Genomic DNA, 24,805 nt, shown 5'->3' on the forward strand with positions numbered 1-24,805 from the left:
AAGAAGTTAGAAGAACTGACTAAACAAAAGACAGATAAAGGAAACACACAAGCTCTGGTGTAAGCACCTGCGGTAACAACAGCACCCCCACAGGTGGAAGGACCAGCCTACAGTCAACAAACAGACATTCAAGCCTCACAGCTCCTGCCAATACATGTGCATGTCTACCAACCAGGGGGTAATTACAGACCACAGCAAGGGTGAGGAAGACCATTGATGAGAGAGGGGGCTGGAGAGACTGCTTAATATGGTCGACCACCACTCAACCAACTGCAAAACACAATGAGGCCCAGGGATGCCTAATGACAACCTGTGCTGGGGATGTCACCAAATGGGACACAAGCAAAGATACTGTCCTACCAACCCCTGGAAACTGTTGGTACAAACACAACTGAACAAACCCATAGACCCAATATTACCTCTTCACTGTACTTTGAAATTTGACAGTGATCAATCAGACAAAGACTATGAAAAATGTTGGGATGAGCTCTTGAACAAACGCCAAGTTCATTTGGTTGCAGAAGACATCTATGTGGGGCCACAAAGAGCAGCTGCTGCTGTAACTGCCAGAACACCTCACACGATGGTTTCAAGTCAAAAACTCCACACCATGTGACTTTGATAATTGAATAAGTATTTGAATCACATCAACTGGGTAAGCGTAGCAGGAGCAAACATGGTCCCCCAGAGTGAACCCTAACATCCACATCTCAGCAGACAAACAGATCATGAGGATATAGAACAAAACAGGAGATCAGCTGAAAGAATGATAGTGGATGACAAACCAGCCATGCAGATGGCATTCAGTGCAAAATAGGTGAATTTATTGCAGCTAATATTGGACTGTTTGTGGTCAGAATAAAAGTCAGCACAACCAGTAGAAATCAAATTGAAACCAGGGGCTAAGCTACCATATAAAAGACAATACTCTCCTACACTACAGGCAATGGCAGGGATAAAACATACAATAGAAGGTTTGTTGCAGGCTGGAGTGTTGATTAAAACCCAAAGCCTATGCAATTCTCCAATCTTTCCAATAAAGAAACCCCATTCAAATGATTACAGGTTGGTGCATGATGTACGCTATGGTAGATGTAGAAACCCTAGTGATACCTGATGTACATACTCTGCTATCAAACGTTCCATTAGACACTGAATTGTACAGTGTGATTGATTTATGTTCAGCATTTTTAGTGTGCCTTTACATCCAGATTTTCAATATCTGTTTGCATTCACATATTATGGTGAGCAGTATACCTACACTAGGATGCCACAGGGTTGTTGTGAGAGTCCATTTTCCATATTTAACAGAATGTTGCTTCAAGATTTGCAGCACCTAAGCATTGAAAGCACACACTGATACAATATGTGTTTGCTAATCTGTAGCTCATCAAGAGAACAGTGTGAAAAAGACTCAATAGCAGTGCTAAAAGCATTAGCAGAAGGAGGTCACAAAGTAAGCAACAACAAATTATAGCTTTTGTTGTCAAGATGCAGAATATCTTGGCAGAAGACTAATTGGTGAAGATAGATATATTGCTCCCCAACAAATTGAAGTAATAATTAAAGCACCCAAACCACAAACAGTAACACAAATGTTTTCCTTTTTGAGCATTGCAGGGTATAGTAGACAGTGGATGTGTGACTATGTATTGAAAACAGCATCCCTCAGGGCAATGATTAAAGCAACAGGGCAAATAAATAGTTTATCACAGTTGCAGGAGATAGACGAAGCCAACAGCGCATTTAAAGCCATTAAAGGGGAATTACAATTAGTACCGGCATTAGGCAACCCCAATTACAGTAAACCTTCTCACTTCTATGTGGCAGAAAGGTCAGGATATGCAAATGCAGTATTAATACAAGACACGCCTACTGGCAAACAGCCACTAGCCTACTATAGCATCAAGCCAAACGATACCTCAAAACAAATTCGGCATCATGAATGGTGTGGGCCACAGATGGCACGCCCCATGACTGTGAGGCACAAAAATAGTCATTCCTGAAGCCACGCCCAGACATGCACAAAGAACTGGTTGAAGCTGAGTTTGATTTGGCAGAAGAACAGAGCTCAACATCTGACTTATCCTCTCTCATCCAACCTCAAGAGGCAGCCAGCATTTGTAAAAAAAAAGTGTTTGGTTAAAAAGGGGGGAAATTAAGACTCAAGAAGGTCCCCACACATGCCTCTGGTGAGGTCCTGTTGGTCATTACCTGACTCCAACCTCTATGCAACACACCTTGATTAAGGATGCGCATGGTGGCGAAGGCCATTGTGCAAGAGGGGAAGTGATACAGAAGATCCAGGGAGTTAGGAGACAAGGGAATTAGTGGTCACTCAACACTGCCCCCATCACCCGGCAGTTCTCTGCATCAAAATGTGAAGAACTCGCATAGTTTTTCAATAACAAAAAAAACATATATTATCTTGTAAACACAGATGATCTCAGCAAATCCTGTAAAAATGATGTAACCATGGGAAAATTCACCTGTATTACATTAACTGAGCTTTGCAAGACTTTCACTGATTATAACTCCTCCACCTCACGTATTGACCCTGTACCTACTACATTATTTAAGTGGGTGTTCGACAGCGTTTCAAGTCATGTCCTAAACATTATAAATACATCTCGTCAAAGATGCCTTTAAAACAGCTGCTGTAAAACCTGTACTGAAGAAACCCATCCTAGATGGGAATGCACTGACCAGTTATAGGCCGATATCCAACCTTCCTTTCATTAGTAAAATATTTGAAAAGATAGTTTCAGTGCAAATAAACTCTTTTCTTAAAGAAAACAATATCCTGGAGGAATTTCAATCAGGCTTTAGAACATACCACAGCACTGAAACTGCTCTTACTAAAATAAGCAGCGACTTCATATTAAACTCTGATGAAAATAAGGTCTCAGTTCTTTTCCTCTTAAACCTAAGTGCTGCGTTTGATACGATTGATCATGATATCCTAATCAATCATCTGGAAAAGTGGGTTGGTCTTTCTGACTGTGTGTTAAACTGGTTCAAAACATACATCAAAGTTTTATGTGAGCCTTGGAGATCATGTGTCTGACAAATATGACAACTGCTTTGAGGTTCCACAAGGGAGCTGCCTTAGTCCGTTATTATTCTCACTATATATATGCAGATGACACACAACTGTACATCTCCACAGAACCAAATGATGCTGCAGCTATAAACTTCATTACTATCCATCTTATGGAAAAAAATAAATGGACGAGCAATAATTTCTTAAAGTTAAATGAGGACAAAACTGAAATCCTACTAGTCAACCTGAAAACAAAAAGAGAAATGCTGTTTAATCTGTGAAAATTGACTCTCTGGATTAAATCTGAGGTTACAAGTCTTGGCGTTATCTTAGATTCAGATCTAAGCTTCAGGTCCCACATTAATAAGGTGACGAAAACATCATTTTTCCACCATAGAAACATAGCCAAAGTACAGGATCGGTCAGGATCTAATATTAATTAATGTTCTGTGTTCTTCTACACATCCAGTAGGTCAGCTGTTACACACACAGTCCAGGTTCATACAGTGAAACGGTTTGGAGTAAAGCAGTCGTCCTCCTGATAAACCCTGAGCTCATTATGTCGAGCAGTGCAACAAAACTAAAAACTGTCGTTATCAATTTGACAGGACAGAGGAAACTATCCAGCTAGGTTTAGCCTCTGAAATATATATAATTTTTTAGACAGACAAGTGAAAAATTAATGGTTTAATTTCTATTCTAATTGTCAATTTGAAGAGGGAACCCAGTTTGGGGAACGAGAAAAAACAGGAAAAAATGGGAGGTGGATTACGTTTTTAATTCACATGAAAAACAAAATAATTTGTTTATCCTGTTATCAAACAAGTTGAACAGCTTTGGACGGATTGTCCTGTGTCTAGTCTGCCGCAAAATAGAGGACATCAGCTGAGTAGGTGGTCCTTCAATGTTGCCCAGGACGCATTGCGTTTACACTACTAAATGAATGTGGCCACATGTGGCCCAGACCACCTTCGAAGGTGGTCTGAGTGATCGGATCTCAATCCGTCCTCAATGCGTCTTGGGTGCATTTACACCTGTATTTAGAGCTGTCCACTTGATCACCCGAGACGGATGTTAATACCAGGTGTAAACAGGGCCTGTAAGAAAGCTAAAAACTTACCTCTTCACTTTAGCCTTTAACTAGCTTTTTGCTCAGTTATGAACTACTGTACTTCTTATGCACAACTGTACTTCTTTTAAAATGTTGTATTTTACTTTATTTTATACATTCTATGTATTCTATGTTTTAACTATGTTTTTATTATATTTTATTCTTTTATTATTATTCTGTATGTAATTTGAGTTTCACTCTATCTATTTTATCTTATTTTTACTATCAAGAGGGCTTTATTCTATTTTCACTTAATTTTATAAGACCCACAGTGAGTTTAAACCTGTGGGAAGATGTTCTGGGGTAAGCTGAAAGAGGCTTATTTCGGTTAATCAAGACCGGTGGTGAGTCTGTGTCTGCTGGGAAAAGGGAGGTTCTGGTTGCTTATGAGAGACCTAGGCGCTGATTTATAGATTGTGTACATATGGCAAAATACTTTGAGTTTTCCCTTATTAAGTCTCAAACTACCGCCACTGAAGTACGCATTCTATATATTGTATTTTCACTTTATTTTATCTTATTTTTATTATTGTTATCAGGTGGGTTTCATTTTCCATCTTATGTTACGCAGGTGCTGTGGTCAGTGGTTGGTAGGTTTGAGAAAAGACTGTGGTATGTGTTTTTAACCCCCACAGCACCACTGAAGGTGGTTTCTTTCTGGGGCAGCTTCAGGTTGCACCCAAATACACTGACCATGGATAACTACCTCATGTAACCCCACTTCAAAAAATGTGAACTATCCCTTTGTTTCCTCTTTCCAAGTGGTGTCCATCTCAAGGCTACTTTAGGAATGCAGTCCTGGTCCATTCTGAGGACGTGTCCGAGCCATTGTAGCTGCTGATGTTTAATTTCCAGCACCACATTGCGCCAGTTGATGCTTTTGTACAGGTCCTCACTGGAGATCATTTCTGGCCAAAAGATGCGACATATCTTTCAGAGACATCCATTGTGGAATGTATTGATCTTTCTCTTGTCACTCTCAACCACTCACCAGCATTCTGAGCTGTACAGCAAAACTGATTTAACATTGCTGTCATTAGATTGGATCTCGGTTGTAAGGCTGTACTACTTTGACTTCCAGATGGTTTGAAGGCTTGCAGATGCACTGCGAGCTTTCCCAAGCCTTATGCTGATGTCTTTGCTGCATGCATTGTCCTTACTGAGGAGACTGAGGAATATGTTAACTCCTCTACATAATCAAGAGAGTTACCATCCACAGTGACTGGTGCATGTGGTGTTGAATTTATGCACATCGTTTGGATTTTGGAGATGTTAATGTTCAAACCCATCTATGTGGCAAATCTGTCAGTCCTATCCGTCTTCTTTTGCAGGTGAGTATGATTTGTGGAGAGGATAGTCAGGTCATCGGCATAATCAAGATCTTCTAGTTGAGTGAAGAGAGTCCACTCGATGCCTCTGGGCTTGGCTGAGGTAGTTTTTCGCATGGTCCAGTTCTTTGACTAAGATAAGACTAAAATGTCCAGACCTTTAGTCAACTAAGACTTGACAAAAAAAAACAAAAAACGGGTGGAAAAAAACATTGCAATGGAAGGGTTAAGAGCAGGTTGAAGCCCTGGCTTTTGACTTGCAGGCAGCATTCCTACATATGTTAACCTCATGTTTTGGCATGGCATGGTTTTTGACCATATTAACATCCGACATCAGAACAGTGTATATATATATATACATATACATATAAAGCAGGAAACCAGAAAAAGTATAATATGTCCCCTTTAACATCGCTAGATCAAAACAACTGAATACTAATGTGTACGCACCTTGCAAACTGTCTGCATGAGATCAGAATTTGCAAAAACAAAACAACAGGGGTGAATACTTTTTGAAGGCACTGTAGAAATTATATTTTTGATTTGGGGATGCTGTATCAATGAAGCAGCTGAGACAAAATTTAAAGTAGTTTCTATTCACAATCTGCCACTCTGAGAGATGACGCTGATGATGTTTCATGTGTCCCTACCTGCTCGTGCGGCAGCGTACAGTGGCAGGCCGGTGATGACGGCAAACTCATCGCAGTGGATGGCACAGTTCTTGGCATCGGCATCGTAGCCTTGGACCAGCAGCCTAACCACATCCAGGTGACCCTGCTGGCAAGATGTGGCCAGCATCCAGTTAAGCAGGTCTCTCCTCAGACATGGACCTGAGAGGGAGCCAGAGACCCAACACTAGTCAGAGGAAAACTCATTTAGTCCATCGACAAATCTGGCAGATTTCCAAACAGGGAGAAACCATTTAAATGATTAATGAATCAACTTTCCATGACAACCTGACATGAGTTGAGACCCTGAATGAGACTCAGACAGATTCAGAGAGAATATTGTCTCGATGATGTTTTCTTTCAGTGTTTAAGATAAGGTCAAACATCATACAGGAGTTGTCTGTTTATATTCTTTCAAAGCTAAATATGTATCTACTACCATATTTTGAGCACCTGGTTATAATAACAAATATACACAGATTCACTCTGTATTCATTAAATGCTATTGCTATTAATGCTATTGATCTCTGTTAAAATGGTGTGCTTAAATTCTACTTTCCAGTTCAGCAGTTTAACTTGAATATGAAGAAGATGCTTTTCTCAGCTCTTTTCAGCATTGAGGCTTCTCTGGGCTGGGAACTTATATGTTACCAATCCATCTATAATTTTGTCATCCTGCTTGTCCATGAGGTATTTCTCTTATTTTGCTTTCTTGGCCTATTCTGTACACAAAAGTTTTTCAGGTTTAGAGGCTAGAGTTTTTCCTTATTTGAATCGTGGGTCCAAGGACAAAGGATGTTGTATTGTTCTACAGATTGTAAAGCCCTCTAAGGCAAATTTGTGATTTGTGATATTGGGTTATACAAATAAAATTGACTTGACCTGACTTTTCTCTCTACCTTGGCTGTCTGTGTGTCATTTCAGATCGAGGATATGGATCCTCCAGGAGACTCAGCCTCACCTCTGTTCTCTCTCCCTCTATGTGTGTAGTTTACTTGTCTCTTTCCTTCTGTGTGAATTGTGTGCTTGAGTTTCAGCCAGTGCAAACGGTTTGCACTGGCTGAACACAGTTCTAAGCATGACCAGTAAATTGACTTGACTATGTAGAAAATTGAATTCCCTTTTAAATTATTGTACAGTTTTAAAACATTAACTCTGATAGCAGTCACAGAAATATACCATGTCATAAATGAACAGTATCATATTCATCATGTCAGAGGTACAGGACATGAGCTGGCCTTTGATTAAAAAAGTTAGTAAATATACAGTGCTGCTTGAAAGTTTGTGAACCCTTTAGAATTTGCTCTATTTCTACATAAATATGACATTAACATGATCAGATTTCTGTGCAAGTCCTAAAACTAGATAAAGAGACATCAATTAAACAAATGAGACAAAAACCTTACACTTGTTCATTTATTTATTGAGGAAAATGAACCAATGTTACATATTTGTGCCTGGCAAAAGTATGTGAACCTCTAGGATTACCAATTCATTTGAGAGGGAAATTAGAGTCAGGTGCTTCAATCAATGGGATAACAATCAAGTGTGAGGCTTGGAGGCCCTGCCTTATTTAAAGAAGAGAAATCTGGGTCTTCACTATCAAAGTCTGAGCTTCACAACACAGGTTTGTGGAAGTGTGTCATGGCTCGAAAAAGTAGATTTCTGAGGACCTTAGAAGAAGAGTTGCTGATACTCACAAGGCTGGAAAGGGTTACAAACCCATTTCTAAATAGTTTGGACCCCACCAGTCGACTTTCAGGCAGATCGTATGTTACATACCACCCCCTCCTGGATGGGATATGTATAATCTGTGATATTCTATTGACCATGTGTTGTGTTCTCTCTCAGGTGGCCCTGATCTAGTAATTGAGGGAGGACCTATAAAGAGGGCAGGAATATGGCTCACATTCTCTCTCTTCTCCATTTTCCAGCCTTGGCAGCAGCTGTTTTGTTCTTGTGTTTGTTTGCTATGTTTTAGCTTTGCCTCTGTTAGTTTTTGGTTTGTTTGGTGAGTCCGGTAGTTCTTATTTCTGTTAGGTTTAGTTCTTATGTAGGGTTAGGTTAGAGAGGAGAGCTCAGATCCTATGGCCCTTTGTGGGTTGGTCTGGGTGTCTCCTCTTCTTTTTTTGTTCGCTTTGGCCGCCTCACCAGTTTTTGTTAGTAGTTATTGTTGTTTGTGTTAATAAATTGGTTTAACTGTGGTGAATTCTCCTGGCTTTTAATTATGGGTTACAAAGGCCACAAGGGACCACAAGGTGACATCTATGAAACTAAAGGCCTCTCTTGCAGTGGTTACAGTCAATGTTCATGAGTCCACCATCAGAAGAACATTGAACATCAATGGTGTGCATGGCAGACTTGCAAGGAAAAAAGCCACTTCTCTCCAAAAAGAACATTGCTGCCGTCTACGGTTCGCTCAAGACCACATGGATAAGCCAGAAGGTGATTGAAAAAATGTTCTGTGGATGGATGAGACCAAAATCTAGCTCTTTAGCTTGAATGACAAGTGTTATGTTTGGCAATGAGCAAACACTGCATTCCAGCAAAAGAACCTTAACCCATCTGTGAAACATGGTGGTGGCAGTATCATGGTTTGAGCCTGCTTTGCTGCCTTTGAACCAGGACAGCTTGCAATCCTTGATGGAGCTATGAATTCTGACATGTACCAGCAAATTCTACAGGAAAATGTTAAGGTATCTGTCTGTGAATTGAAGCTCAACAGAAAGTGGGTCATGCAGTAAGACAACCACCCTAAACACACAAGTTGCTCTACCAAAGAATGGTTAAAGTAGAAGAAAGTTAATGTTTTGGGATGGCTGAGTCAAAGTCCTGACCTTAATCCTATAGAAATGCTATGGAAGGACCTGAAGCAGGCAGTTCATGCAAAGAAGCCCACCAACATCCCTGAGTTGAGACTGTTCTGTGGGAGGAATGGGCTAAAATTCCTCCAGGCTGATTAACAGTTGCTGGAAATGTTTAGTTGAAGTTATTGCTGCAAAAGGGGGTAACTCCAGTTACTGAAAGCAAGGGTTCACATGCTTTTGCCTCCCATGAATATATAAGATTGGATAATTTTCCTCAATAAATAAATTGAAAAGTCTAATTTTTTTGTCTCATTTGTTTAATGGGGTTCCCTGTTATCTAGTTTTAGGACCTTTTAAGACAAATCTGCTCATGTTTTAAGTCATATTTATATAGAAGTAGAGAAAATTCTAAAGGGTTCACAAACTTTCAAGCAGCACTGTGTGCTATTGAAAAGTATAAGGCAAGCCCTGTCCCTCACAGCATATATATGAAGCTGTTTCTTTTCCTCCTACCAGGTATAGAATCCAGCAGCTCTTTGACCAGGCTTGTGTGGCCATAGTGCGCTGCCAGGATGGCTGGGTTGCTGTTAGATGGCTCCTGGGGCACAGTGATACGAGCTTCTTTTAGGAGATAACACACACTCTGCAGATCACCATGCTGAGTGGCCACACACAGGAGACGTACCTAGAACACACACGATAAGAAAATCCCTATGGTGACTGGTAGCAATATATATAATTGATAAGGAATGTCATGATCAAAGCTTTTTTTGCCCCTGATGAGGATCCAGGTCATGTAATACTGACTCAGCCAGTGTTGAGCCCAGATAGGATATTTGTTTTTCTCCTATGCACTTAAGTGAGTGTCTGGCCTTCAGAATAAAAAAGATTAAATAGCTTTAAAATAGTGTACTTTGTTATTAATCTTTATAGGTACTAAAATAAACATTGAGATCAATCATTGGTGTCAGAAAAATACTGAGAATTCTTAACCATGTGTCCTAATAGAGTGACCCACTCAGAGCAGTTTATAACTGAGACACTGTGCAATACAGAACATATATAGAAGGATAAAGTACAGGCTAGCAGGGGGTTTGTACTGTGGCTAACATGCTGTGAAACTATTAGTGCAGTATACAGAATAATACAGTATTTTAGTGTTAGTTTTTTGGGCATCAGTTTTCGTTCTGAGCTTTAATTCAGTTGGTATGACAAATATTGCATTGAATTACTTCAAATGTTTTTATACAGAATTACAATTCCCCATTTTTAGAGTGAAGTCCAGAGGCATATTCCAGAAGTTGTCATGCACTCATTTTTTCTAATCTATGTGTGAAAGTTTTGTGTCCAGCTTGATGCTAACTGTTAAGTATGACGTCATACTATGTCTATGATGTATGCTGTGTATAAAGTTTACAGATGACATTATTGGAAGTTTGTTAAATCTGTAGGTTTATCAACAAAAACGAGTGACAAAAAACATCTTAACTGAAGACTTACTAACTTTTTCAGCTACATCTCAGTCTTCATCAGCAGGTCCAGTTTGCTTCCGAAAACCACTGGATTTACATTTTTGATATCTATCAATGAGGTTTGCCCTCAATTTTTTGGAGAAATTAATTTCCTCTTTTTTGATGATAAGAAGGGTTGTTGACAATCTTGATGGTGAAGTTAAACATCTCCTCCTCCTGGCTAAGGGCCAGGTCCAGGTCAATTTTAGGCCTCATATTATCTGTTTTTGTTGTTGATAGTCCTGTGACAGTTCTCATCTCACTGGTTACAACTTCCTAGTGGCTTGAATGGGAAAGTGTGTCCAAAATTTTGATACTTTTGGTACTGAACATTTGCGCTTACTGAACATAATCATCAATCTCACTGATGAGATATAAAAGAGAAACCCAGCAGGTGCAAAGAGATTTTCAAAGCTTTACATAATGTGCTATCAGTTTCCCTCTTCCGGGCCCCGGGCCTCTCCTTGGAGGTAGATGGTGTGGGTATTGGGGTATTGGGATTTGGGGGAAAAGGCTCTAAGAGAACAATCATCTCCTCACCCTCTACCTCACTGAAGGGTTTTGCGGTAACCTGGCTGGTGGTTGCAACAGCTTCTCCTGCTTGCTCTCCTTCCTGGCCCTGGCTACCTGCCTGGTTAGCTCCCTCAGCCCTTGCAGGCATATTGCTGCTGGTGGCTCTCTCCTCCATGAAAGGGTTGAGAAAACTCATGATTTCGTTGAAGCACCATGGCCGGTGGTGCAACAGAAAGAAAAATCAACAATAGCATAAGTAAGTAATAAAAATAACCTATAATTAATAGTTTAATATTTTTTAAGATTAATAAATTGATACGCAATTACCGCAGTTACCCGATACTGGAAATAGTTCAGACTAAGCCATTGGGGAAAAGCTAATTTATTTATTTCAAATGGTATATTTTTTATAAAAAGCAATATGTGTACTTTCTGATTCACCTAGCTTAATTGAGACATGGTTGGTATTTGTTTTTAGCTTGTGTAATTACTTCCCTACACTGCATAGCAGGAATCAATTACCAGACATCTCTACTATCTCTGACACTGTCTTCCATATTTCTTTTTTTGTTTGCTTATGTCATGGTAAAACAATGATGAATCGTACAGCTCCAGGAAACTGGAGACTGCAGTGATCAGTTTCTCTTCCACTGTCAATATGGAATGGAACAGATGTTAGCTAGGAACTTTAGTACAGTGGTTGCTGTAGGAAGAAAATCAAATCCTGATCTGCAATTGATTGCTGCTTCAGCGGTGTCGCTGCTAATTTGCATAAAGTTAAATTCAACATCAACTTGTCACTCATGGCACTGGTATCACGCTGCTCACTGCTGCCAAGGCATTTGAAGCCCTTCATCGCCAGCTTTCATTGAAAATGAATGAATGCCAGCTGCTTTTGTTGCTTATGAAACTTGTGGGGGTGTGGGTGCACAGTTAGGCAAACAAAGACAGACACAAGACTGATAAATAAAAAAGTTTTGACAGAGGGGCTGTAACCATTTATTTTATTGTAATCATGCACTTAGTTTTTTGATTAAACTACAGCTGGGGCATATGGGAATGTTATTAGTTTTACAGGTATTTAGTCATAAACCAAATTATTGGACAAATTAAAATTTTGAATGGATGATGGTGCTAGATGTCATTGGGAGAGAGCAGGGGTCAAGAGTGCATTCTGCCCAGCACTGGACTTCCAGGAGGGGCTGCTAGCCGAGCTGCTGCTGACGTTTGCCCAGTTTGTTTCTCTGATAACTTAAGATCCAGACGTCCGATGACTAAAATCCTTCATCTGGTTAAAAGATATAGTTAAAAATGAACAAGATCTAAAAAGTTTATCATAAAAATGTGGCTTAAAACTGGATAAAAGTCAATTTATAACAGTTTCTGACAAACAACCACAACACCAACATATTATCTTGTATGGGTATATTCTTTGGTAGACACCATTGTGACAAACAACCACAACACAGATGTATTATCTTGTAAATGTATATTCTCTGGTAGAGTCAATTGTAGCAGACAACCACGCTGACACAACGCTTGTGCGTATATACTCTTTGGTAGATGTTTGAAAATTGTTGGAAACATTTGGGATAATGTAAGTACACAACTAAAAATAATATAACATAGGTCTGGTTGTTTTTAGACATTTCAATGCAGAATAGTTGCATATTATAGTTTTCAGTCTAAACCACAGTGGTGTACTGACTGACATTACCATCCCTGGAGCAATGCTGCTAGGGCGGCTAAAACATCAAATATCATATTGGCACAAATATTAAGACTGTTGTGGTACTGATTCTCGAGACTACAGCTGATCAGAGAGAAGCCTGAGAACCAGCTCCCAACAACCTCACAAGTTTCTGCACAATGAAAGATGTCCCTTTAACAAATGCCTCTTCAATAATAATGAAAAAATGCCTCTTCGATAAAAACAAACAAATGCCTCTTCAAAATAATGTATAACAAATAAACAAAATAATAAAATAAAGCCTGCAGGTGTTAGGCTTTCGTGAGAAAAGCAAAACCTCTTGCACGAACAGCACTAAAATCTACCTTAATGCAGGTAACTTTGTTGAAAGGTTTATTTTGTTAGTATTTCCTCAAGCTAAGCCCCAGAATGCTCAAAGGTACCCTCAAGTCTTGCTGTTTGATTACCAAAATGTATGCATTGATGTACCATTAATTCATGTTACTAACTTGGCTTCTTCCCCGGAATCTTTTGTGCTTTCTCATCTTGCAAGAAACTCCAGGATCCAAACTGTGGGCCTTCCTTGCAGGGATAGTGCAGGGATGGTGGCACAGACCTGTTGGTGCCCTGCCCTGGGATCTTCTCTGGCTATTGCTGCTATTATTATTACTAGTCATGTCTTTATTATTACTGTTGTTGTTATTGTTATTATTGTTGTTATTCTGCTTTTCTCTGTCAATCGGTCAAGGCAGATGGCCGCCCACCTAGAGCCTAGTTCTGCTTGAGGTTTCTTCCTGTTAAAGTTTTTCCTTGCCGCTGTTGCCAAGGGGTTGTTCATGGGGGAAATTGTTGGGTCTCTGTAAATTAAAGACTACAGTCTTCACCTGCTCTATGTGAAAAATGCCCTGAGATGACTTTTGTTGTGATTTGGTGCTATATAAATAAAAACTGAGTTGACTTGATTTGAAATGAAGTGTTTTTGGATATTAGATTGACTTGTCTCCTTTTTTCATGGGAAAATGTATGTGGTCAATTTTGACCCTTACAGCAAATGTAACACAAAAATCAGGCACATCCTGTCCCTAAAAGATGCAGAAAAACTAGTTCACGCATTTGTTACTTCTAGGCTGGATTATTGCAATTCCTTATTATCAGGCTGCCCTAACAAGTCTCTAAAGACTCTCCAGCTGGTCCAGAATGCAGCTGCACGTGTATTGACTAAAACTAGAAAAAGAGACCACATTTCTCCCATTTTAGCTTCACTACATTGGCTTCCTGTAAAATCTAAAATAGAATTTAAAATCCTTCTCCTAACTTACAAAGCCCTTAATGGTCAGGCACCATCATATCTTGAAGAGCTCATAATACCGTATTATCCCACTAGAACACTGCGCTCCCAGAATGCAGGCTTACTGGTGGTCCCTACAGTCTTTAAAAGTAGAATGGGAGGCAGAGCCTTCAGCTATCAGGCTCCTCCTCTATGGAACCATCTACCGGATTTAGTCCGGGTCGCAGACACCCTCTCTATGTTTAAGAGTAGGCTTAAAACTTTCCTTTTTGATAAAGCTTATAGTTAGGGCCGACCAGGCTCACCTTGGATCAGCCCTTAGTTATGCTGCTATAGGCCTAGACTGCTGGGGGACTTCCCATGATGCACTGAGCTCCTCTCTCCTCCTCCTCCTCTCCATCTGTATGCATTCATGTAACATCAATGCATGTCACTAACTTTGCTTCTTCCCCGGAGTTTTTTGTGCTTTCTCATCTCACAGGAAAACCTGAGTCCCGGGCCGAACCTTTGCGGTCCTTCACAGTCCTGATGGCATCCTTCCCTGTCTATTGCTGCTTATACTTGTTGTGATTGTTGCTCTCCTGTCCCCCCTCCCCCTTTCCCTCTCTCTTTCTCTCTCTCAACCCAACCGGTCAAAGCAGATGGCCGCCCACCAAGAGCCGGGGTCTGCTTAAGGTTTCTACCCGTTAAAGGGGAGTTTTTCCTTACCGCTGTCGCCAAGTGCTTGCTCATGGGGGAATTGTTGAATTGTTGGGTCTCTGTATATTAAAGAGTACGGTCTTGACCTGCTCTATGTGAAAAGTGCCTTGAGATGACTTCTGTTGTGATATGGCGCTATATAAATAAAAATTGATTGATTGATTGAACAATAATTGCTCATTTTAATGTATAAGAAAATATAAACAAGTTATTTGTGGAACAGTGGAGGCTGAGGAGGTTGATCCTCCTCTATTTTTTGAGAGGCAAAAGGGAAATCAAAATATAAAAAAGAATATTTGGTTGAAATAAACCATTACAAATCTCAGTATTATTTATAAAATATGTTTTCTCTCTTTGGAAAAAATCCATTACTGAATTTCTGTTTAAAATGCTTCAACAGCGACTCCTGCAGGACGGGAGGAGAAAGGGCAGTGTGTCAAGTGGTGGAAGGGGTGCAATTGGTGTAGGTGGAGTGGGGGACAGAGGAGGACGGGTGCCTGCTGACCTCCGCAGGGCAGGATCTCTTACATTGGACTTAATGTATTTCATTTTTTTTCATACTAATCTGTGATTGGCCATGACACGTAAAATGACGCTCCAAGGGAGGACGTCCTCCCTTACCAATCAACAACCAGAATGCAATACTGACATTGAGTTGGTCCAATGATATTTTCCAGAATTCAATTCTCTCCACTGTAAGGCAGAGTAGCAGCTCCTTGCATTAGCCAATGGCTTGTTGTAGCAGCCTGAAGGACTCTTTATACATCCATGGAAGGACTGTTAAGGACTGTTGTTAAGCTAATGGGAGAAATTATCTGGAGTGTGCAGTGCAGCAGCAGCAGGACACTGCCAGGGAGGCTGGAGAGAGAAGAAACTGGAGAAACAACCAGGAGAGTTTGTCATTGTTGCTAATGATATCAGACTGGTTAAGCAGCAGCCATAAAGTTCTGTTAACTAACATACAAGATGACCAACGGCTACAAATGGATGTTATGACATGAATACTTCATCTCCATGAAAGAAAGAAAGAAGACATCAGATAACGTGAGTCAGATACAGCTTCTCTCTCTCTGTCTCTTTGGTCGCTAATTTCATCTCTGATGGTTAAATATCTCAGTGTGGCTTTTTTGTGTTTTTTATCTGCTTAACAAGAATGCAGCAGAAATCATATGTGTTGTGGGTAACATTAGTTTGCTTTTTTAAGTTACAGTAAGCTGTCTGGACTCACTCATTTGTTTTTAATTGAGTGGTTGTTCAGTCACCTTGTTCATGTTGTATGATTAGTGTGCAGGAGGTCTGGCTGCTTGCCTCTGACAGTTTCTTTAGTTCATTTTTAAGCTGAGCTGTATATTGAGTAATAAGCTTAAAGTAACTTGAATGACAAGTGTTAACTCGTGGTGTAACGGATCGTAACTTAGTTGATCCGTGATCCGTACGGATCACCCCCCTGGTTCGGCAGGCATATGAACTGCGGATTAATTGCAAAATTTAATGTCTCATTTAAGACAAAGTAAACAAACTGCTGTAAGTAAAAGTCATGGGCAGACAGTGTGTCGCTAACCGGGATTTTGAAGAGCAATGATCAAACCAGCATCTAATGGGTCCAATGTGACATTTGAGTTATGTTTATCTATTGTTTAATGCGCTGCAGCTGAGCAGCTAATTAGCTATCTAGCTGCTAACTGACGTTAGCGGTGAATGTTTGTTATCATGAAGTTTTGATGATGTGGACAGAGGCTGTTTCATTCACTGTTTCATGCCTCATACTGCAATAACTGAGCATTGAATATTTTATATATTTTATTTTATTTAAACATTGGACATCTTAAATGTTGTTTTCATTTCAGAGCATGGGCCAAAGTTCCTTGCGGTTTCTGGCTGTAAGTGTGTTACAGAATAAATAGAAAACAAAGTTTTATTTGTCTCCCCCCTTTTTTTCCGCTTATCCTAATAATGATCTGATCCATGACTCAAATCCGTGATACGATCCGAACCCTGAGTTTTGTGTTCATGTTAACAACCCCAGTGTTAACATGTCAGTTTTGTAGACTATAATTTGTATACCATACATATAGATAGAGTGTGTGAGTCATGTATTTGATACATGCATTAATATTTCCTGATGTGAACCTACACTTTTAGATCTGTGAATGTTTTTAGTGTTCTCATAACGTGACTCAGTAGTGTGTATGGCCCCCGTGTGCCTGTATGCACTCCCGACAATGTCTGGGCATGCTCCTGATGAGTCGGCGGATGGTGTCATGGGGGATCTCTTCCCAGACCTGGATCAGGGCATCAGTGAGCTCCGGGACAGGCTGTGGCGGTACTTGGCAGCGTTGGATGCGCCAATACATAACGTCTCATAGGTGCTCAATTGGATTTAGGTCAGGGGAATGAGAGGGCCAGTCAATGGCATCGATGCCTTCCTCATCCAAGAACTGCCTTCACACTCTGGCCACATGAGGCCGGGCATTGTACTGCACCAGGAGGAACCCAGGGCCCACTCTACCAGCGTAAGGTCTGACAACTGCTCTGAGGATTTAATCCTGGTACCTAACAGCAGTCAGGGTACCGTTGGCTATGACATGGAGATCTGTGCAACCCTACAAGGATATGCCTCCCCAGAACATCACTGACCCACCACCAAACTGGTCATGCTGGATGATGTTACAGGCAGCATAACGTTCACCACTTCGACTCCAGACTCTTTCACGCCTGTCACATATGCTCAGTGTGAACCTGCTCTCATCTGTGAAGAGAACGGGGTGCCAATGGCGGACCTGCCAATTCTGACGTTCTCTGGCGAATGCCAATCAGGTTGCACAGTGCTGGGCTGTGAGCACAGGGCCCATTACAGGACATTGGGCCCTCATGCCACCCTCATGGAGTGTGTTTCTGACAGTTTGGTCAGAAACATGCACACCAGTAGCCTGCTGGAGGTCATTTTGCAGGTCATCTAGCAGTGCTCCTCCTGTTCCTTCTCACACAAAGGAGTAGATACCGGTACTGCTGCTGGGTTGATGTCCTTCTACAGCCCTATCCAGGTCTCCTTGTGTAACAGCCGGTCTCCTGGTATCTCTGCTCTTGACACTGTGCTGGGAGACACAGCAAACCTTCTTGCGACCGCACGTATGGATGTGACATCCTGGAGGTGCTGGACTACCTGTGCAACCTGATTGGGCTGCAGGTACCGCCTGATGCTACCAGTAGTGACAAGGACACTAGCAGAACACAAAACTAGAGAAGAATCAGTCAAGAAGGATAAGGAGAGAGCAATTATCTGTGGCCATCACGTGCAAAACCATTTCCTTTTTGGGGTTTGTCTTGCTTTTGCCTCTCAATTACACCTGTTGTCACTTTCATTTAAACTAAAGCAGGTGAAATTGATTCACAATCACTTGTGCTTCCTAAATGGACAGATTAATATCCCTGAAGTTTAAGTGACTTGGTGTTATACTGTGACGGTTAAGTGTTCCCTTAATTTTTTTGACCAGTGTATATAGTATAATATTATACCTGTATATATTATGGTTATGGACGAAAAAGTTACTTAGAAAAAACATTTTACTGGATGATAATTAGTGTTTTTTCCAGTGCTTGTTAATTAATTCAAACGCAAATCAGACCCACAAATACTAAGGGTGTATTGGTGTAAACCCTTTTCGAACATAATAGGAGGGTAAAATATTTAAATTTGCTTTTCTGAGTGCATGGCTGCACACTGCAGGTACCTGTGCTTTGGCATGGAGGGGTGGAGATTGGAAATTCAGATGCGGCGATGTCAGCAGCAGCAGCTTAGTAACAACAGGCACTTGACTACTAATTCAGCCCTTGACAGAGAAGGGCTGTCAAGGGCTGATTTAGCATCCACGTGTCGTTACTTGGCACTTGTGAGGAGGAGGAGGAAGAGACTACTCCTGCGCCAGTTTCTCCTCTACAACGTATTTTTGTGACAAATTTAAGCAAAGTGCTTTGTTTTGCCATTAAATTACTATATTAAATTTTAAGCAGCTAGTAAGCGGAAAGTAGGCTTCTTTGTGCAATGTGTGGGCTGTAGTCACTGAGTGAAAGAGGAGGGGCTGCTCACAATCTGGCACTTGCGGAACATGCTGCCACTCCAAAAATCTGACCCATCAACATCATCATATGGTAAACAAGAAATTGTTTTATTTTTATTGGTCGCATAGTCACATTTCAAATTGAAACAGTATTCACTGACTGCCTTGAGCCCACCCAGAGCTATGCACCTGGTTCCCAGTTGTTAATTTGAAGAAACTTCAGACACTTAACAATTTTTTAACTGACAGAAAGTACCTAGTTTGTATTAGTACTGACACATTAGATTCTTTCTTTAAAACTCTTTAATGAGCACATTTCCCATATACTACCAAATAACATAACCCTTTCAAAGAAATGTCCTAAGAATGAACAGCATGCAAAATTGTTGAAAAAATACTGAAAAAACTGCACATGGAACAACTCAACCAACTTAACCCCCCCCCATTATTCTTACTAGTACAGTGCCTGTTTGGAACAGGCTGATTGCTGGGCCAAGCTGATGGCTTGGTTTCTGGCCACTACTTCAACTCAGAGAAAAATTAATACAGTTGGTGTGAGATGTGAATGATAGACACGAACAACATGAAAGAAACTAACATTCTATTATACACAGATGTTACAATCGTTGATTATAAAAACAACGATTCTTATTTTCAGATGATTATCCACTACTTAAAACATGCTTATGAATATTACATTCCATTTCTGCCATGTCCATTCCACTAGATGCCACTGAAATCTGCACACTGCTACTTAAATGTTAAATATCTGCAAATTAGTATAAAATTAAGAGACCTGTAAAATAAAGCCTTACCATTTGTCTCAGACTTTGGTGTGCATTATTCCTCTGCGAAACGTGTTTAGCATTGTTGTGGTTTGAACCCAGTGTCTAACAGCTTTAACTTACTGGATCAGCAACTGTCACTGGCTATGCTGGTTACTTCTCCCATACTGCCTCATTCACAAACAGTGCGTATGCACAAATCTCACTTTATTAAGATTAAATATTTTTTCAGGCAAGAAAGTAACCATGTAGATTCCAAATATGTGGTCAGTTTATCCAAATAACACCCATTTGTAAATCTGTTGCGACGTTTTCAGAGATGTGAGGAGCTGCTGGCCAGGTGAAAGGGTCATCTCAGCTGCTAGCAGCCCGAGTCCTGCGTCATCATCCCGGGGAGAAAATGATCTGATGAACTGATCTGTGCAGCTCTTTGGTGATTCACTGCTAGTTCTAATGTCTCCGTAGCATTTTTGATATACGATATAATCTTCTTGGAAGATAAATGATGGAGTCACAGATTATTTGTAGCTCCTACATTAGTTTGTCTGACTGCAAGTTACAGTGAAGCTTCATGTTCTTTCTGGACAGAACAGCAGCACTGCCCCTGGGGCTCTATATGTACAGATATCACCACATTTACATAAATATAAATGTATTAAAAACAAACAGATTAGTCAATATTAAATTTTGTTTTATTTTATTAAGCGTCTTCCCATCCTCAGAGGTTTGTACTCCCGAGTTGAACTTGCCCAGTGCTCAACACACTGGCGCCAGAACAGGGAGGACAATGAGACTTTTTATGTCCCCACTTTCAGGTTTTATGGTAGTAAATGAACGATTAAATGAAGGTAAACGCAGTGAACCAACATGCGTAATGGCACTGCACTCTGGCGCAGCACCTCAGAGGCTTCAGATTTATCAACATATCAGTCCTACTGCCTTAATGAACTGAAGGGAAAAGGGCTTCATACACTATAACGCAGCTGTGGACAGCAGATACTGTCAGAATCACCCAGATTCATTTACAGATCAGTACAGATGCTTTAACCTCATTAAACGTTATTTCTATGCCCATTTTGGCTGGAGAATGTTTCATTGTTTTTTATTTTAGGCATTAATCCATTATTGCAGCACATTTAAAGCAAGTATTTAGTCTGCTCTTGTTGATAAAATCACCAAGTGGCAGCGGAGTGACTTTGCTCCAGAAACAGATGTGGTTCTGCGCTGCCTATTTGCGCGTCTCCTCCCGGCAATTCACCGTGCGTGCAGCGCTGCACATCACAACACCACACAGACGGGCAAAGCAAATTTCAAGGTCAGGGAAATACCAAACTATCTGTGTGCTGCTTGCGCTGGTCATTTCACTATCAAGAAAAATAGGGCCCACTGTTGTATTTGGTAGATAAATTATTGAAACTAGTCTGAACTGGCAAGCATCGTAGGCTACTCACAGTCCCCCATGTTCTGTTTAAGATTGGATTTAAAGGTCCAACATTTTAGATTAGACATTATCGCTGTGACCGTAATACCTGGCTTTAGATGTTACCACTTTATTACCATAACACCTGAAAGTGGGGACACAAAAAGTCTCATTGTCCTCCCTATTCTGGCGCCAGTATGGGAGCTACAATTAATCTGTGACTCCAACATTTATCTTCCAGGAGGATTATATCATATATCAAAAATGCTACAGAGACATTAGAACTAGCAGTGAATCACCAAAGAGCTGCACAGATCAGTTCATTGGATCATTTTCTCCCCGGGATGACGACGCAGGACTCGGGCTGCTAGCAGCTGAGATGACCGGCTGCTTTCACCCAGCCAGCGGCTCCTCACATCTCCGAAAACGTCGCAACAGATTTACAAATGGGTGTTATTTGGATAAACTGACCACATGTTTGGAATCTACATGGTTACTTTCTCGTCTGAAAAAATATTTAATCTTAATAAAGTGAGATATTAACAGGCCTAGAGTGAAAATTACAACAGTCTGGCTCAAAGTTGACAACAACTAAAGTCATTATGTTACTGTAAGTGCAATAAAAGCTTTGTGAGTAAAAAGCCAAGAAGAGTAATTCATCTATGTAATCTGCACAAAAGTTGGAGAGACTCCAAATGACGAAAAATATTGCCATAAAGAATGTGATTTGTGTCACAACGATGTAAACAATAGAGCATTATATGAAACGATAGACATTTTTCTCTCGTCACACAATATATATCATCATATCGCACTGTGGCTGAATACTATGTAAGTAGGGATATCAGTGAATGGGTGCCGTCTCCCAAATGCAAGTTTCAGCTCTTTCCGCAAATGTTCAGTGGGATTCAGATCAGGACTCATAGCAAGCCACTTCAGAACAGTCCAACGTTTTTCTTCTCATCCACTCTTGGGTGCTTTTTGATGTATGTTTGGGGTCAATATCCTGCTAGAAGACCAATGACCTGCGACTAAGACAAAGCTTTCTAACACTGGGCTTTATGTTTCGCTCCAAAATGCCTTGATAGTCCAGATTTTATTGTGCCCTGCACAGATTCAAGGCACCCAGTGCCTGAGGCAGCAAAGCAACCCCAAAACATCACTGAGCCTCCCTCATGTTTCACTGTAGGCATGGTGTTCTTTTCTTTGAAGGCTTCATTTTTTCTTCTGTAAACAGGTTGGTGTGATTTACCAAAAAGCTCTAATTTTGTTTCATCTGTCCAAAGCACATTCTCCCGGAAGGACTGTGGCTTGTCAACATGCATTTTGACAAAGTCCTGTCTGGCTTTTTTGTGTCTCCCTCTTAGAAGTGGGGTCTTCCTGGATTTTCTGTCATGGAGCCCAATTTCATTCAGACAGCGACGAATGGTGTGAATTGAAACTATTGTACCTTGAAGTTGAAGATCAGCTTGGATCTGTATTGAAGTTTTCCTTGGTTCTTTCTAGATCATTCAAGCAATCCTTTTGTTCAATATCAGGCAAATTTTCCTCTTGCAACCACGTCCAGAGATGTTGGCAAGTTCGTACAGTTCCAATGGCCTTTAACTTCTAAATAATATTGGCAACAGTGGTCACAGGAACATCAAGCTCTTTGGAGATGGTCTTGTAACCTTGTTACGTTGACTATGCTTGGCTATTACCTTTTTTCTAATGTCTTCAGACCACTCTCTAGTTTTCCTTCTGTTTTCCATGTTCAACGTGATGCACACAGTGGCAAAACAGCAGAGGGAGTCATTTTCTTCTTTTAAACTGGCTACATGAATGATTATAAGATTGAAAACACCTGTGATACTAATTAAAATAGCTTAAAGTATCACTACAAATCAATTATTTCTTATAACTTCTACAAGGTACCAATAATTTTGTCCAGGCTATTTCAGAATGTCTTTGTAGAATGAGCATGAATTCAGTTATTTTCACAACTTGTTTATTTTGTTCCACTGCAAACCAAACATAGACATGCACTGAATTAAATTGAATTAAAATACCTCTTAATTTCAACATTGTTCAGGGCCAATGGTGCATTATTTTAATAAAATGTAAGGGTACCAATAATGTCGGCCATGTCTGTTTATCGATAAAATATATCTGCAAGTAACAATGGAGCTGCTCAGTGGCCAGGAGATCAGACTGTGGTTGTACTGGGCAGCTTCCTGGTGTGAATGTGTGTTACTGTGTAAATTTGATCACGGCCTTCCTGCAAAAGAGAGGCTTTCTCTCATAAATACTTCCCTGAATGAATAAAGGTTGAAACAAAGAAAAAAGAAAAAAAGAAATATTTTTTGGTGTTCAGTGGTAATGTGGAAAAATGAAAGATTCAATGTTTATTTGAACAGTTGGCGTCAACATTCAGTTGTGATATGAACTTTAGTCTGGAGTCATTAATTCATCCTAAACCTTCTTTGCTATCACTCTTGTTAAAATTTGTCACAATACACAGGATGGCTGTACTGTATGCTCAGAGGTTTCAGTTTTTCAGCTGCAAATCTTTTGAGACTAATACTAGATTTGGTGTGAAAGGTATATGTGCATAAAAATCACACTTTTCTAGACTCTTTATCCAGGAAAATTTCTCAGAGAGCAATGGCCACCCTGCTCACACAAACAAGCTCCATATATTCACACCTGGAAGCTGCCGAGTACAACCACCATCTGATCTGCTGCTCACTGAGCAGCTCCACAAGAGCAGTTTGGAGTCAAGTGTCTTGCTTAAGGGTATCTCAGTGGAGGTAACGAGGGAGGGTTTTTTTCTGATTGCTACTGAGTTTATTTATTAAGTTTTGGATATCAGATTGTAATGTCATTTCTGACTTATTGTGAAAGGTCCTTCGATCCCTGAATTAAAAGCCTGTTACCAATCTTAATGAGAGATTCCTAAGATTCCTTATTTCCAATGTAACAGAGTGTGTACTGTACTGCACTGACTATTATATAATCAGAGTAAAAACAGTTGTTTTTTTTCCTAAGAAAATCCTCACAGAGAGTTACAACTCATAATGTTACAGTGATGATGACAGCTCAACCAGTAATGCAATTTAAAATGGGACTGTCATGTATATTTTTAGTGTACCCACCCCTTCAATGCGGTTCGTCCCCACACCGCACTCCATGCAGCAGGCTTGTTGTATCAGCTCCCTGGCAGCCTCCTCCTTTCCCTCTGCGTACGCCGCCTGGATGTTCTCCAGAGTGGGAGAAGGTGCCATTGCAGAGCCAGGAACTGGACCCTCCACCAACGATGCCTTGGCTCCCATTTCATCCCCCGGTCCTGACACCACAGAGAGCAGAGGGAAATTTGTGGCCAAACAGGAGTTAAAATGAGTATTTCTGTGGAAGAGTGGGATCATATGGAAGCTTGTGGCAGCATGTTGCAGGTAGAACACATAGTCTTGCTATAGTCCTGTTAGCAGTATACATCCAGAAGTAGGTCACCATAAAAACAGTACAGCTGAGTGGATTAGTGCACATGGTGAAAGAGTAAGAGCCTGTGGTGGCAGGTGGAATTAGTATTTGACACTGACCTCACTGATATTGGTATTTAAAGGCCAATACTAACGCCTGGGACACACAGTCTGCATGAACCTCAAGAGTGCATGTGCATCGTTGAACTGCTGCGTCTTACATGCTTGCAGCATCCACACAGACAGCGTTGCTGCTGCGGCGCTTCTGCTGCCAGCTCTATCTTTCTACACAGAGTTTGATAATGGCCATCAATAATAGCACGTTTCATATCATTTAATTATAAATTTCATTTATATTTAGTTTAGTCAGAAAACAATTAAGAAGCATGTGATCAATTGTTAAAAATAAATAAACGATATATGAGG

The 24,805-nt window shown here is 40.5% G+C and overlaps 1 protein-coding gene across 2 annotated transcripts in view; it reads right to left on the bottom strand.

The window, feature by feature from the left end:
- lrrk1 (leucine-rich repeat kinase 1) overlaps positions 1 to 24,805 on the bottom strand; it is a 161,264-nt gene that overhangs the window by 109,416 nt on the left and 27,043 nt on the right. Inside the window, exons 3-5 of one of the 2 annotated variants that reach the window (XM_067598039.1) lie at positions 24,056 to 24,246; positions 9,471 to 9,642; positions 6,133 to 6,312 (exon numbers count right to left, since the gene is read on the bottom strand). In XM_067598039.1, coding sequence (XP_067454140.1) covers positions 6,133 to 6,312; positions 9,471 to 9,642; positions 24,056 to 24,246 — 543 coding nt within the window. Of the gene's footprint in view, positions 1 to 6,132; positions 6,313 to 9,470; positions 9,643 to 24,055; positions 24,247 to 24,805 lie in introns of those variants that run through there. The other variant, XM_067598047.1, reaches the window with a different exon arrangement.

This window comes from Thunnus thynnus, chromosome 1 (genome assembly GCF_963924715.1).
Source record: "Thunnus thynnus chromosome 1, fThuThy2.1, whole genome shotgun sequence".
NCBI lineage: Eukaryota > Metazoa > Chordata > Actinopteri > Scombriformes > Scombridae > Thunnus > Thunnus thynnus.